This window comes from Nothobranchius furzeri, chromosome 18, assembly GCF_043380555.1.
Source record: "Nothobranchius furzeri strain GRZ-AD chromosome 18, NfurGRZ-RIMD1, whole genome shotgun sequence".
NCBI lineage: Eukaryota > Metazoa > Chordata > Actinopteri > Cyprinodontiformes > Nothobranchiidae > Nothobranchius > Nothobranchius furzeri.
In genome coordinates, this window is record NC_091758.1 from 32,408,751 (window position 1) to 32,424,280 (window position 15,530).

At 42.1% G+C, this 15,530-nt stretch overlaps 1 protein-coding gene across 2 annotated transcripts in view; it reads right to left on the bottom strand.

Annotated features, from left to right (window-relative positions):
* The window catches only part of eml5 (EMAP like 5), a 50,609-nt gene that overhangs the window by 6,518 nt on the left and 28,561 nt on the right, over positions 1-15,530 (bottom strand). The window contains exons 12-29 of one of the 2 annotated variants that reach the window (XM_015970163.3): positions 14,464-14,570; positions 14,254-14,372; positions 13,984-14,170; positions 13,790-13,895; positions 11,961-12,054; positions 10,565-10,665; positions 10,271-10,464; positions 10,065-10,176; positions 9,792-9,919; positions 8,249-8,390; positions 8,003-8,155; positions 5,968-6,099; positions 5,776-5,864; positions 4,768-4,944; positions 4,463-4,664; positions 4,257-4,383; positions 4,046-4,060; positions 3,528-3,536 (exon numbers count right to left, since the gene is read on the bottom strand). In XM_015970163.3, the coding sequence (XP_015825649.3) occupies positions 3,528-3,536; positions 4,046-4,060; positions 4,257-4,383; positions 4,463-4,664; positions 4,768-4,944; positions 5,776-5,864; positions 5,968-6,099; positions 8,003-8,155; positions 8,249-8,390; positions 9,792-9,919; positions 10,065-10,176; positions 10,271-10,464; positions 10,565-10,665; positions 11,961-12,054; positions 13,790-13,895; positions 13,984-14,170; positions 14,254-14,372; positions 14,464-14,570 (2,194 nt within the window). The remainder of the gene's footprint in view (positions 1-3,527; positions 3,537-4,045; positions 4,061-4,256; positions 4,384-4,462; positions 4,665-4,767; positions 4,945-5,775; positions 5,865-5,967; positions 6,100-8,002; positions 8,156-8,248; positions 8,391-9,791; positions 9,920-10,064; positions 10,177-10,270; positions 10,465-10,564; positions 10,666-11,960; positions 12,055-13,789; positions 13,896-13,983; positions 14,171-14,253; positions 14,373-14,463; positions 14,571-15,530) is intronic. The other variant, XM_015970164.3, reaches the window with a different exon arrangement.

Consider the following 15,530-nt stretch of genomic DNA (forward strand, 5'->3'; position numbering starts at 1 on the left):
GATTGAACAGTCCATACCAGGTCTCCCGGCTCTGGTTCCTCCTCGGAATGCGCGCAGGTGGGATTGAGGAGCTCCTCAAGTATTCCATCCACTGTCCAACTATAGCCCCAGTTGACGTCAGCAGCTCCCCATCCCCACTGTACACAGTGCGAGCGAGTTGCTGACTCCCTCTCCTGAGGCGCCGGACAGTTTGCCAGAACCTCTTTGGAGCCGATCGATAGTCTTTCTCCATGGCCTCACCAAACTCCTCCCACACCCGAGATTTTGCCTCCGCAACTGCCACTGCTGCACCCCGCTTGGCTATCCAGTACCTGTCTGCTGCCTCCGGAGACCCACAGACCAGCCACGCCCTGTAGGCCTCCTTCTTCAGCCTGACGGCTCCCTGAACCTCTGGTGTCCACCAGCGGGTACAGGGATTGCCACCACGACTGGCACCGGCCACCTTGCGACCACAGCTAGCAACAGCCGCCTCAACAATCTCACAGTGGAACAAGGCCCACTCTGAGTCAATGTCCCCCACTGCTCTTGGGACGCGGTCAAAGCTCTGCCGGAGGTGGGAGTTGAAGACCGTCTTGACAGGTTCTTCTGCCAGGCGTTCCCAGCAGACCCTCACTATGCGTTTGGGTCTGCCAGGTCTACACGGCATCTTCCCCTGCCATCTGATCCAACTCACCACCAGGTGGTGATCATTTGACAGCTCCGCTCCTCTCTTCACTCGGGGTGTCCAAAACATACGGCCGCAGGTCAGACGATACGACTACAAAGTCTATCATCGACCTGCGACCTAGGCTGCCCTGGTACCAAGTGTACTGATGGGCATCCTTATGTTCGAACATGGTGTTCGTTATGGCCAAACTGCGGCTTGCACAGAAGTCCAATAATGAAACACCTCTCGAGTTCAGATCAGGCCGTTCCTCCCAATCACACCCCTCCAGGTCATGCTGTCATTGCCCACGTGAGCATTGAAGTCCCCCAGCAGGACAATGGAGTCCCCTGATGGAGCACTATCTAGCACTCATCCCAGGGACTCCAAAAAGGGTGGGTACTCTGCACTGATATTTGGCCCATAAGCACAAACAACAGTCAGGACCCGTTCCCCGACCCGAAGGCGCAGGGAAGCTACCCTCTCTTCCCCCGTGGTAAACCCCAACACACAGGCAGAGAGTCTTGGGGCTAACAAAAAGTCAACCCCCGCCCTTCACCTCTCACCCGGATCAACTCCAGCAAAGAAGAGTGTCCAACCCCTCTCAAGGACTTGGGTTCCAGAGCCAATGCTATGTGTCGAGGTGAGTCCGACTATATCTAGCCGGTACCGCTCAACCTCTGCCACAAGCTCCTGCTCCTTCCCCGCCAGTGAGGTGACGTTCCATGTCCCAAAAACCAGTTTCCTTGTCCGGGGATCGGACTGCCAAGGCTCCCGCCTCGGTCTGCCACCCGATCCACACTGCACCGGACCCTTCATGTTCCTCCTGCGAGTGGTGGGTCCACAGTTGGATGAGCCCATGTATCCGATTCGGGCTGGGCCCGGCCGAGCCCCATGGGCGAAAACCCGGCCACCAGGCGCTCGCTCACGGGCCCCAACCCCAGGCCTGGCTCCAGGGTGGGACCCCGGTAACCCTCCGGGCTGGGTACTCCGACTCCTTGATAGTTCATCCATGAAAGATCCTTCGAACCGTTCTTTGTCTCACCCTTCACCTAAGACCAATTTGTCATGAGAGACCCTACCAGGGGCACAAAGTGCCCCAGACAACATAGCTCCTAGGATCATCAGGGCACTCAAATTCCTCCACCACGATAAGGTGACGGTTCAAGGAGGAGTAGAACAACACTCTAGTTTCTAAAATAAAACTGTAGTACCAGCTTTCAGACACTTGAGGGGAGAAACTCCCCATCTTCCTCTTTTTCTGATGTTTTTTTTAGAAACTAGAGTGTAGAACAACACTCTAGTTTCTAAAAACATCAGAAAAAGAGGAAGGTGGGGAGTTTCTCCCCTCAAGTGTCTGAAAGCTGGTACTACAGTTTTATTTAGCAATTTTAACGGTTAGTGGTTATTTTTAAGCAACAAGTAACATAATACAGTTTCAGTCGTTTTTTTTTACTATATGTTCTATGTCTAAAATTTTGCAAGACTTACTTTGTAAAATCACGTGCACTATATGTATGGATTAATTGAAAAAAGGGGGAATTTGCGCCATCTGCTGGCAAAACATAGAACAACGCCATTTAGAGAAGTGAAGATGAGTTGCTGCCCTCAGTGGCCTAAACTGGTAATACAATTTTGATCTTTTTAGGCCTTTAGAAGAGAATATTTTAGCCTCCTTTTCTTTAATGAAGCATCTTTCTTGGTGTCCTCTTTGGAATATTAATAGTAAGGAGGAAAAGGTGAAAAGGAAACTGGATTTATGAAGTTGCAAGAGTTACTGAATACACTCTCTCTAAGTGTTTTCAAAATAAAACACTTTTGCATTTTGGTGTCGGCAACAGTGAAAATGGCCTATTAGTGTCCTATTAGTTTTTTATTTAGCTAAATCAATAAAAGAAATAATATTACAACTTAGATACCAGCTATGTTTTACCTACAGTTGCCTTTTGGCGAAAATATTCAGAGTTATTCAACAAGGCATTGTACAAGGAAGTGTTTTACAGTGCCAAAAATTAAAACTAATCAGAGCCAGCGTACAGGGATGTTTAGTGCCATGCATGAATGGAATCACTTATCAGAAATTTTAAGAGAACAAATGAGTGCAGGTAATTTTAAAAAAACAGCTCAATTTTTTTTTATTTTTCAAAGATTACATTGATGTAAGTATTTTTTCTTTGGTTATCACAGCAAATTAAATCTCTTAAATCAATTGTACCTGCCCAGGGCATGATTTTTTAATGGGATTTTAATCTGTTGGGTTGTAAATTGTTCTTACATATTTGACTTTTGTTGTATTGTTGTTTCTATTTGATATATACTTAATGTATCATGTAAAGTTGTTTTAAATGTTATAGACTTAATGTTTGATGTAATATTGTTTTTATATGTTTACTGTTTGAAACGACCCAGGGAAGAGTAGCTACTGGAGCATGCTGCAGAAGCTAATGTGGATCAACACAACAAACAATAAACAAAATAAAACTGTATTTATGTGCTAGTGTTAAAGGGGACATATTGTGACTTTTTTCTTAATTTTTAATAGTTCTATACTTCATACAAAACAGGTTTATTAAGTTCTTTGCACTAAATCTGTCTGAAGCAATTCCCCAGTATTATTCTTGACATTTTCAGTACTTTCCAGAATGAGCAGTTTCAGGTCTCTGTCACTTTAAAACAAATTGGAGCTGGCCACGCCCACCCACTGCTTGATTTAAGATGGATGGGTGTTTTTTTTATGTACAGAGTATTTATAGAGTAAGTAAAAACCCACATAGCAGCATAAAGGGATGAAAAAGGTGAGTTTTACATAAAATGTCGCCTTTAAATACAATCATACATGAACAAAAACAAGGTGAAATGCAGAAAAAGTACAGAAGATATTTACCTTGATCCTCTTTGTGGCGGAAAAAAAGAAAGACAAAACTATGAATTAGATAAAAGTTTCCCATAATGCTGCTCAGTAGACCCATGTAACCCTATACCTCAGCTGCTAAGGACTTACAGCAAAATACAAGTTAGTGCCACTGCGTAACCATAACAACCTGAGACCATTTCCATGACAACTGAAGAGAGGAAGCTGAATGGATGCTTGGATCAAAAATAATTTTTCTTGAAATCAATCAAACTGAGGCACAAGATAGTCTCTGAAACAGTTTACACAAGAATACAATAAAAATGCACAACAAACTGTGCTAAAATGAGGAAATAACAACATTTGATTAATTCAGGTTCAAGAACAGAACCTGGCTGGATGGATTTATTTATTTTTCACTGCATCGGTTATTGAGTTATTGTATTGTTGCAGCCACAGATATAATTAACATTTCACTTTTGTATATTTTGCCCCCGATCATGCCCACAGCCTTTTCTTGTTGCAGAAAGAGCACGACTACACAAACTTACCTGACCACCCCTTGTCTTCGTGTGGGATAAAAGAACGCAGCAGGATAATCAGAGATGGACAGCCATTAAAAGGAAAGAAGAAGAGCAGAAAAGGCAGTTATTTCAAAGAAGTGGAAAAAAGGTAAGAATCTTCAGGCTTGAAGAGAAATGCCTGAAAAAAGGTAGGTTCGTTTTCTTGGTTGTGGATCTGGTAGCAAAGCTCCATAAGCACCTTTCATCGATGGAGGGCTCCTTCAGCTGCAGGTGGGGCTTCACCCCCGTCATTGGTCGCATGTTGGTGGATAAGGCCTTGATGGTGTAGTTGATCTCGTTTTCTCTTGTCACGTCGCTGTCATAGCCTAGTGCAGGATGGGAGTTAAGACTTAAATGTAGAAGAAAGATGACCATTTTAAACACAAACAGGATTAAATCTCTCACCTCCATCATCTTCACTCTCGATATCCGACTCCTCGCTGTCACACAGCTTGATATCCCGCAGACCCTCTGGCTCATGGGCCCAGATCATCAGGCACGTGTCCCCCCCACCCACTGACATCAGGAAGCCGTCATCGTGGGTCCATCGCACATTGGTAACATGGGTACTATGTGCCACGTAGTGTTTGAACTTTGCATGCCTCCCCTGAGGGAAAGAAGTGACTTTTTAGCGTTTTTGACATTAACACAAAATTAACATAATTTGAAAAAACTCAAAGCTTTTATTTGAACCAGGAGATATCTCCTACCTTCACTGGGGATCTAAAGAGCTTGACGTAGCCTAAGTCGTCTCCTGTTGCTAGCACCCTCTTGTCGTGACTAAGGCAGGCAGAAGTCACCTCTGTGACCTCACTGATCACCGGCCAGATACCCTCGACAGACGACCCCAAGACACAAGTCCAAGTGCACCAGTCGATCTTCTCCACCTAAAATAAAAGCATTCAATATCAAAGTTAACAAAACATTTTTAGAAATTGTGCGTAGATGGAGTTCAGGTCAGTGTCAACGGTTAAAAAAATAGGTTAGTTTAAAAAATGCAAGCTACCCTTACTAGATTCTAGTAAGTAATCTTTTTCAAAAAACAAACATATCATTTTAAATCATCATATTCATTTATTTAAGTTGTTTTTCAGTCCTTGTTTTCTTCTAAACTTAAAATTTTCCTGTTGTCAGTTTCAAAATAAATTATTTATACATCATGAAATATGTAAAAAGAAAAAAAATGGGGGAAAACAAGCTCTGAAAAATAATTCACTTAGATTTTATTTGGCCTGATATATAAAAGTATGGGACTGAGAACAGGGCCTTGAGGTTCTCCGCAGTACAAATAACACATCTTTGCCTAAAATTTACAAGGAAATATTTACAACACAGAAACAAAATAAACAAATTCAAAACAGAACACTAAGTCCCAACCAGTCAATTAGCTTTGTGTGCTTCAGTAATGAATGTGAGGGGAAGAAAAGAGCCAGAGGAGGACATGTCGTTTTTCACTGAGTCACCACCTTAGAGCATCTATCATCTCTGACACTTATTTAGTAAACGCGAGTCTCACAAGGTGCCTGAATGTCACAGTGCATTAAAGCCATCATAAACACTATCCCACTTCCATGGCCCAAATTAGACTCATGCTGGTGAAAAGTGGGCCATGTTAATGCTTCAATGCCCTTCCCCGAGTCTCGTCTGGTCCCGAGGGGGAAATGTTGGCTGGCGACTCAACGGCCGTGGCGACTCTCGTCTCTTTTTTCTCTGCTTACCTCTGTAACCGGGATAGTCTGCCTCTTCCCACGCGGAGCTTCAAAGAAAAACTGCTCCTTGGCCGCAGTGTTGACTTGGAGTAGTTTTCCTGGAAAATGACAGAGCCCAGTGAGTTTCAATTAGGCAGAAAGTCATTTAGATTTAATCCACAAAGTAAAACAAAAAAATCCCATTTAAGGAAACTGGTTTACCTCTTTTGTCCCAGTCCAGATGGGTGATGTAATTGAGGCATCCTTTGCACACTCCCACCCGTTTGCTGCTCATTACATTGTATATGTCCACAAAGCTGTCTCCTGAGGCTACTGCGAGGTACTTCCCAGCTCCTGAGCCAAACAGAGAGGACACTCAGTCTCACTGGGATATCTCTATTGTACCACTTTAGATTTCTATGAATAAATTACTCTATGAAGACTTTAAAGATCGTGTTTCAAACATCTACACTCAGAAATGAAATGTTGAATTTATTTAACCTAGTTATGTCAACTGGTTCCACGTAACCCAGCTGCTTGAAGCAACACTAAAGAGTTTTTAACACTTTTAAGGTACTGCTTTCAAACTGGTTTCAGTGGTTCTTGAGCAAGAAACTCGAGCAGCTTCACATTGGACAGCAGTCTGCAGCCCTCTTCTGACCAGAAACCAGCAGAAACTGCATTAAACAACTTTGGTGGTTTGAGTCGGCACAAGTGGGAGGTTTCTGCTTTACGGCTTTGTTGTGCTGGTAGCTCATATAAAGACTAGCAGTTTTTTTCAGTTCGCCAACTGTCAATTAAAAGTGACAGAAGAAGCATTTTGCTTTATTTGTTGGTGTCATAGCAGAGCTTGGAAGTAAAAAGGTTTAGAGTAATGTATTTGAAGGCGAAGAGAAGAAAATGTGAAGTAGACAGCGCTAAAACGAGAGTGAACATCAGCGTGGCTGACACTCATTGGTTTTAGTATCAAACCATATAAAAAAGTCGCTAAGTCCTTATTTCTGTCTTTGTTTCTTAACTGCCAACAACCATGCATTTATAAAAATACAACGCCCTGTCTGACAATGTCATTTTCTGCAAGGCCTGCTGCAGGGTTGTTTACGGCAGTTGTAAATCTGCTTTCAACCTATAGGGGGAGAAGCAGGAAACTTATTGCGTTTGTTATGAGTTGTTGCTTTTTGTCGTTTTTCCCCGTTGAAGACGGCTGCGCCGAGGAGGGCACGGAGCCGTTGGTGGAGCTGTAACCACGTGGTGAGGAGTTCACGGTCGTGGCGTTGCTGCTAAGATTTTTGCAATTTTTGGAGGATGACGACGAGGAGGAAGAACTGGAGGAGTTGTTGTCCACTTTGAGCAACAGGCTCTCTGTGCTCCCCAGCTCTGCGGTCAGTCTCTTGTTGTTCAAATGGTTCTCCATATACTCCCTGGATTTTAGAGTCCACTGACGACGGCAGAATGCTGTTGTGTTGCTTAATAGAGCCAGTGTGCCTTTGTGTTTGTGACTTCTGATTTGTTTTTCCCACTGTGTGTGGTGATTTTTGGTTATTAAAGACCCTGAACCAGAACCAAGGCTGGTTATTCCTGCAATTGGGTTACTGCCTGAACCTAACCGTGTTAGTGTTATTTTAAATGTAAAAAGTAATGTGCATTTACTTTCAACAAAACAATGTTTAGCCATGTGTATGACTCTTTATACTGAAGCAACACGGTTTAGCGGAACTAGTTAACTTAAATAAATTCAACAATTAATTTCTTAGAGTGCATTAGATGGAAACAGGAAAAATTCTGCAACAAAGCTGATATTTTGATTTCATAAGAAATTATAGCAGAAAAATATTAGAGTTTTCGCTACAGCTGCAGAACAAATAAAGAGGACGTGTAAAGGGAAGACACAATTATCCTTTTAACAATACAAAAAGCTCATTTTATCCTGAAACGTTAACTTATAATTGTGTGTTCTCAGGAATCCATGGAGAAACAGGATCCGTTCCTCTGAAGATTAACTGTCCAGACGAAACCGAGTTTAGTTTCTTGCTCTCACTTTGTCAACCCCCACTGTTTCACTGTCTGGCCTCATTACAGAAAGCTATTAATTTGGGTCAGGCCTGAAGCGATACCTCCCCGCGTCACAGTGGGGGAAGAACGTGCATACCTGCTGATACTCAGCCTCCTACATGACGTAAACTCAGGGCAGAGGGATTTAAAAGGTCAATTTACATCACAGAGGAGCTTTTGAGAATTGAGTAGGTGAACCACAGACCTGGTGAGAATCTGATATCGGAGATGATGTCTTTGCGGTGGTGGAAGGACACCAGGTCCTCCAGGGTGTCTGCGTTCACAATGAGGAAGCTGCCGTCATTCAGCCCCACTGCCAAGGCTTTCCCATCTGGGGAGAAGCAGCAGCAGCGGCCGCCTGTGGAGGACAGCGCCAACGGTAAAGCCCCGGAACTAGCACGCATCCCACCAGGAAACACACTCATCCTTTAGTGTTTCAGCTATGACGAACCTTTCCTGAGTTTGCGTACAGCTAACATGCAGTGGCTGGGTGAAAGGTCCCATATGCGCAGGGTTTTGTCATTGCTGACAGTGGCACAGAGAGGAAGATGAGGATGAGTGGCCAAGCCCCACACTTCACCCTCCATATGACCCTGCAGACACATACACATGCATGAATATTTCATTTGTGCTTGTTAATCTAAAAGAGGGGATGAAGGAGGGCAGGGTGCTAAAAGGCCAAAGTGTGCATCCTTTCATGACCTCACTGTTACAGATAGAGTTACTAAATTAGACGATCAGCTGCAGACTGAATCCGAAAACAACCTTTTGGGTCACGTCTTTTATAAATTGGCCCTCTGCATCTACAAGGACACTCAATCAAATCTGTTTGCATTCTGGGAACCACTTAACTAAATGAACAATTTCTCAGCCGATTAGTTCATCAACATTTATGAGCACTGCAACAGCAAATCTGCGCTGACTCGTTTTTTCTCTGCATCTCTGACCCCTGACTGAATCAAAAACGTGTTGTTTGACTCTTAAGCCGGGCGTACACTGTGCGACTTTTTCACTTTTTTGAACCGATTTTCCACTCGTGCGAGAATCCACAAGATCTGGGCGAGTTTTGCGCTGAGCGTCGTGTAGTGTACAGGGGGTTACGAGAAGCGATTAACACCACGTGACCAGCTACCGATCAGCAATCGTGAGGTCGCACGGACTTCTGGCGTGTTTGATATTTTGCTCGTCCCTCGTGAGGGTATCGCGCTGTTGAAGCGGCGCTGCGAGCAGCTGCGACCCAAAAAGTATCAGAACCGCTCACGGCGCATGCGCAATCCTGCATCAACACCGCTCGCCCGCTATTTCCCTAATAACACACGTTGTTCGTTTTTATTTCTACACGTTTTTTTACTCACAAAGATTGTCAAGAAAGCGTGTTCGTGTCAAATTAAACTGATCACAAAACACAGATTTACTTTCTTTATTTCATTTTCCTCATCCAACCCCCATAAATCCCTGTGTGTCCTCCTGCAGCACTCCCGAAGGACAACAGGCAAAACAAGACAAAAAAGTCTGACGTGTTGTGTAAAAACTGCTATTTTTAGCATAGTTTTAGGTCCGACGTGTTGCTACCAGACGTACAGTGTGAGCACATGGCTCGTGACGTGAGATCTGCCCTGCGGGGAAGTCGTACAGTTTGAGCTGAAGCTGAGTCCTACGAGTGAAAAAGTCTTACAATGTCCGCCCGGCTTTAGGTTACATCAATTTAAATAATTCATGCACGTTATCTCTGACAAGCTTTCTGGGATTTTAGATCAAATATGGAAATAATTTAAACCTTCTTAACGAGAGCATTCTCTTGTAGTCTCAGCAAGATCACTTATGTATGCATACACCAATAAAAAAATATACAAATGCTCCTGCAACTGTGAAATTCAGCCCAAAATTCTGCTTGCAAACTTGTAAGAACGTCGCACTTCATCTGCTGTCACATTAAAGCCTACAGCTCATCCTGCACCATCAGATGGATCCTGAGTGTGTTTCCTTCGTCCCACCTGGACGAGGAGAGTGATGGGGCCGCTCTTGTCCACCTCCAAGATCTCCCCATTCTTCGTCCCCACGAGGATGTGGCCGTGGCCGAGAGATATGGCACGTATGGAGGGATTGTCCTCCAACAGAAGCCCTGCAGATTTGACGAATTACAGAATAAAAGCCACTGCTTAACGTGAATGGGAGCCAAACGCATTTGATGTTTTAAATGCATTTGCGTTAAATGGTCAAATTGTAAAAAAGGAGCAGATGAGTGGAGAACAGGGTGACCTTTTTACCTTTGGAGCCTGGAGCCAGGACCGCTCTTTTGATGGCGTAGGTCTTGAGACATCTCTCGAAGGTGTCGTCCCACAAAGCTACTATTCCATCCTTTCCACCTGTCACAAATCCCTGCAAGGAAACAATAAATCATGTGCATAAGTAATACATTCATGTAAAACAATCACTTAAAAAGTCTTTTAAAAAGGAAAGCTCCATGACGTACTTTTTCAAGAGCATGCATGCTGAAAACCGGACCATCGTGAGCTTTGACGGTCTTCATCAGGAAAATGTCTCTCCAGATGCAAATGTCCCCCGTGCAAGTGCCTGAGAACACCATCTCCTCCGACCAGCCGTACACAGCGCACATCATTGTCTCGGTCTTCCCCATGTTCCCCTTGCGTCCAATTAGACCACCGCCTGAGAGAGAGAGAGGCAGACACACTGAGACGTGTCATCGCTGAGCCAGAGTTCTGCTTGTTAGAGTCTACTTCAGCCTGCAGAGAAGTGGGAGCCTCACCAGCTTTATGCCAAAACTTCATGTGCTTCACACCAGCTGTGATGAGCTTGTCAGGCAGGTAGGGATTTATTTTGACAACAAATATTTTGTCCTTGCTTCCTCTGGAAACAAAATAACAAATCATGCATCAGAAAATAACCACAAAAAATTAAACATTTTTTTTAAATGATTTTGTTTAAAGAAATAAGCTTTGCTTTAATCTGCCTTTATAAATAAAGATAATGGAGAATTACAGCAATAATTAAAAGATGAGAACATTTGAAATTATATTTGTTAGGGCAATTTCAAACTGCAGCTTGTGTTGTCTCCATTTTTGCCCCTCAGCCTCCTCGTCTCCTCAGCGAGACAGTGGTTCTGCATGAGCCATCTCCCTCAGCGCACCTCACTGCACTGCCCACCAGGATCTGCTGCAAAGGAGATTAGTGATGCTCCATGCTGTCCCTGTGCTGCTGAGAGCCTTGGGCTCAATACGCTGGGGACTAAAACATATTTCCCTGCTCCAGAGCAGACGGGGGGAGAATCTCAATCAAGTAAATGAGCAACGAGCAAAGAAATGGTGGCACAACTTCTCTTCCTTTCTCATTTTCTGATTATATAATTTCTCCTGCAGCAAACCTGATAGTCAACTGACCCATCCGGCTTTGGCGTAATTTTATAATTCAGGTCTGGTAAAAGTCTAAGTGAACACGTCAGGCGTGTTCTATGCATTCAAGCCCTTTAACCCTCCCACTGTCCTAATGGGGGTGACCCCACGAGGAAAGCTGACAATTGAGCAGGATTGATGGTTTATCCCTTGGGTCCACGTGGCAGGGGTGAGGAGTGAGCACCACCTCACCCCTGCCACGTGGATCTCAAGGGATAAAACATCAATCCTGCTCAATTGTCAACTTTCCTCGCGGGGTCACCCATAAAGACAGAGGGAGGGTTAAAATTGCAGATTTACTGTCAAATTTATTTGAAACATCACCTTGAATGAGGTGTAAAAATAATTTAGTCTATCAACTGAAGCTGCAATCTGTTTTCTTATAAGAAAAAAATAAAACTATCTTACATGTCACACAGCTTAAACCTAATGGGTTAATGTTATTCTGCTTAATCATAGATTTACAGCTAAAGCCCTCCAAACTGTAACCGCTCTGGAACAGGAAGTGGTTTAGTATTGCAGAGGAGCTGCCTTCTTAAACCAGAAATTAATTCCTCTTCTCTCCACTTCTCCTTTTAATCAGCTTCCGGCAAATTGGTTCCAATTTAGTCCTCATCTATGAATGTCCATATCTGAACAGCAGAATTAACAGGGAGGTTTGTCAAGGCCATACAGATGTGTGGGTGGCAGCTGCTGCACGCCGAAAGGCCAGCCTTCAGTGTCAGCACTGTAATATAACTACATTAAACCAACCGCATGGCGGAGAGCTTCTCCCCCTTCCTCCAGTCCCACAGCACAATGGTGTGATTGTCATCCAAGCCGACCGAGGCCAGCCGTTTGCCGTCCGCTGTGGAGGAAAAAATCATTAAGGCCCAGCAGGGAGAAAGCCTGTCCTCGCTTTGCTTCACTGAAGTTTGGTCCTTATTAGCGACATAAAAGCATCCCATTCTGTTTAATCTGCAGCAGGTGATTCAACGATTCTGACGGAAAGATCAGTGCTGTGCTTCTACCTGGGCCTAATTAAGGGAAGTGAGATGAGTAGCTTTCTCTTAATGCTGCCAACTCAACGTGACTGTAAGGCAGCAGAAATAGATTTTTCTTTGTTGCTTCTAAATTTGTTGTGTGGTACAGCTTTTAAAGATTTTTTAAATAGGAACTTTCTGTGTGAGGCACAATGTGCCCCATTTTACACTGAAAACTACTTTACCTTGTTTAAAGAGCAAGTCACTCCAAATCAACATTTTTTGCTGATAAACTATATAAATGAGTGTCTGATCGTGCTGTAGACAAATGTATTCAATAATTCGGCATTTTAGTTCATTTTAGTTAAAATTTAAATATTCTGCCTAAAACTGTCAGTGATGCACCGTCGTCTGGTAAAAACTCTGCACTGCATTTGAATTTAAATCTGCCACCGCTATTGGCTAAGAGGTACACTATGATGTTAGATGGTACATTATGGTGTCACAATGTTGTGAGTGTGTATATTTGTTAGTGACTCCACCCTCTCGGTCTGCTAGGCAACAGCATTTGTTGCATTTTTCAAACAGGAAGTGGGAGTTGAGTAAGAATCTGGTAGGGGTGACTTGCTCTTTAACGTTCCACAAATAATGTAAATATTTAGAATCAAATCAAAATATATAGAAAGATAAACCTGAAAATTTAAAACTAAACCTAAACAAATAAAGCTACACCTAAAAATGTTGAATCAGATATATTAAGCAGACCTAAATATTTGTAAACCAAATCTATATATGTAAATGTCACCTAAATATTTAGAATCAAATCTAAATATGTGAAGTTGAAACCAAAATTTAAAGATGAAAACAAAATAAAATTAAACCTGATTGTTTAAAAACCAAATATCTAAAATTAAACAAAAAATATGTTAATCTAAATATTTCAATCAAACCTAATCAAACATCTAAATAAAAACTAAACATCTAAAATGTAAACTAAATATATAAAATCAAACCTAAATATTTAAAATCAAGTTGTTTTAGGTAATGTTCAACACTTTGGACAGCCATTGGACTATAAAACAGTATTTTATATAGTTGTTTATGATGATGATGATGATAAATTTAATCAAAATAGATCTTAAATTAAACCTAAACATTTAGAATAAATCTAAAAGTATGAGGTTAAGCCTTTATATTCAGAATCAAATTTAAATGTATGAAGTCAAAACTACCAATTTAGAATACATTTTTATATATAAGGTTAAACCCTAATATTTAGACTGAAATATAAACATGTAAAGTCACATAATAAATCTAAATAAAAAGGTGATGGCAGAATATTTTTGCTAATTTGCCAATATAAAGAGTTGTGAACCAAAAGTATTTTACCAAAGTAAAAGCTGGGTGAAGACATTCCCAATGATCTAAAGTCTTTGGTTTTTTCCTGAGTCAATTTATTTATGAATCACTCATCAAAGAAGTGAACCCCAGACTGAAACACCAGCCATTCATCAGGAGCTCTGAGATGCACCAAACTCTTATTCTGAAATATTTTACTTGTATTTTACAGCTTATTAAAGTTTTCAAGCTACAGCTTTAGAAACGTGGGGCTGGTGTTACCTGAAAAGTCCAGAGAGCAGACTCCGAGCTGGTGGAAACCTTTCAACACAGACATGGGTTTTAACGTTTCTGTGTCCCATATGTGGACTGAGGAATCTCTGCCAACCTGGACGGACGTGAATAAGAGTTATAGCTGAATAGATCTCAGACTTTTTGGGCTTGTCTGAACCTAGATGTTTGTTTTTTACACCTACCTGGCCTGTTGCTACATAGTCCTTCAGCGGATGGATAGCTAGACAGAGGATGTCGTCATCGTGACCCATGTAGAACCGCTGAGTGTTCTGCTGTCTGTTGTACACAACCCCTACAGCAGCTACATGGTAGACAATCTCCCCTGTTTGGGTGTAGAACAGATTGCTTCTGCAGTCATAGGCCCTGTACCTGAAAATCAACAATAAAGAGTCAGACCTAGCAATTCAATAAATGTGACTTGAAATAATTTTAAAAAATCCTTTTATTCATACCCATGAATGAAGTGCAGCTTAATACCATTCCCCGGTGCTCGCTCTCTCTTCTTCATCGCTGTGGCTCGATGCTTTTCTTTGCACTGCTCTTTGAGCTGAGGTAGATCTTCTTTGTAAACCTGATTATGTGTCAAAAACAAGCTTAAAAATACAGGAAATGTGATCGATTTTGTGTTTAGTGAGAGGAATGCGTAAAATATCATTATGAACCTGTCGTCGATATGTGAGCTGTGTCTCCTGCTCGATTTCGGAGTCCATCTCAGGCACGTCTGACTGATCAGAGTCTGATTCTTCGCTGTTGGAGTCCGCCAAGGTCTCTGCAGGCACACAACAAGGTTACATCACAGCGCTGCTGCCTTTAAATCAGACAAACACCTCTCTGTGAGCACAGTGAGACAAACACTGCATCCAGTTTCAGTGGGAGAAAGGGTCGATCGTGTAATAATACTATGACATCTCCTATTTATTAGGCTGTCATGGCTCAGGGTGACAATGCTCAAGACGAATGTATAAAAATGCCGATGCAGCACAGTAAAGGCGTGCCAAGACGAGGCTGTGAGCAGAGCAGCTTGGGGTGACTCCTCACAAGGCCCATTAGGAAAATTAAAAAGAAAGGCAGCTGCACTGTTACTAGAGAAAAAAGTACTCAAGAAGCACAATGCAGTTATTCTTTCCAAGCTTCTTTCTCTTTGATGGGATTGATCTTAATTAAAGTAATGTCCTGTTCTTTTTGCAGCTCTTTATAGAAAACAATAATTTGTCTGTTTAGGTTGTAGATAAATCAGTAAACAATTAAGGTCTTACAAATATAATCCCTTTATTGCAGTTTGGCATTAACGGGGTTATAATCGAAATATTTCTAGGTCTGAAACTTAAAAAAGGATTAACGCGAGTGTATTTTCACTTGTGACTTGATGATAATAAAAAGCAATTTGAGAATTGTAAAGTTTTTTATTTTCACATTAATTACAAAAATGTTTTATCTTTGATCAAACATGTAAGTTGATGTTATTGCCAAAGGTTAGCTTGACTGATGCACTACCCTCTTGTCTCATAGTGTGATGTAATACCACATCAATGAATAATAGCTGCATTTATGATCATTGTGTGGTTATATATCAAACAATCATTAAATAAAAGCACTTTACTACTAATATTTACACCTAATTCTTAACATGTATGATTTAAAATTCCACAGAAATGAGGCTTTGTAACTAAAGGCACAAATGGAAATGTAGTTTTGGCCTTTGACTGGATGTGATAAATGATTTCTCCGG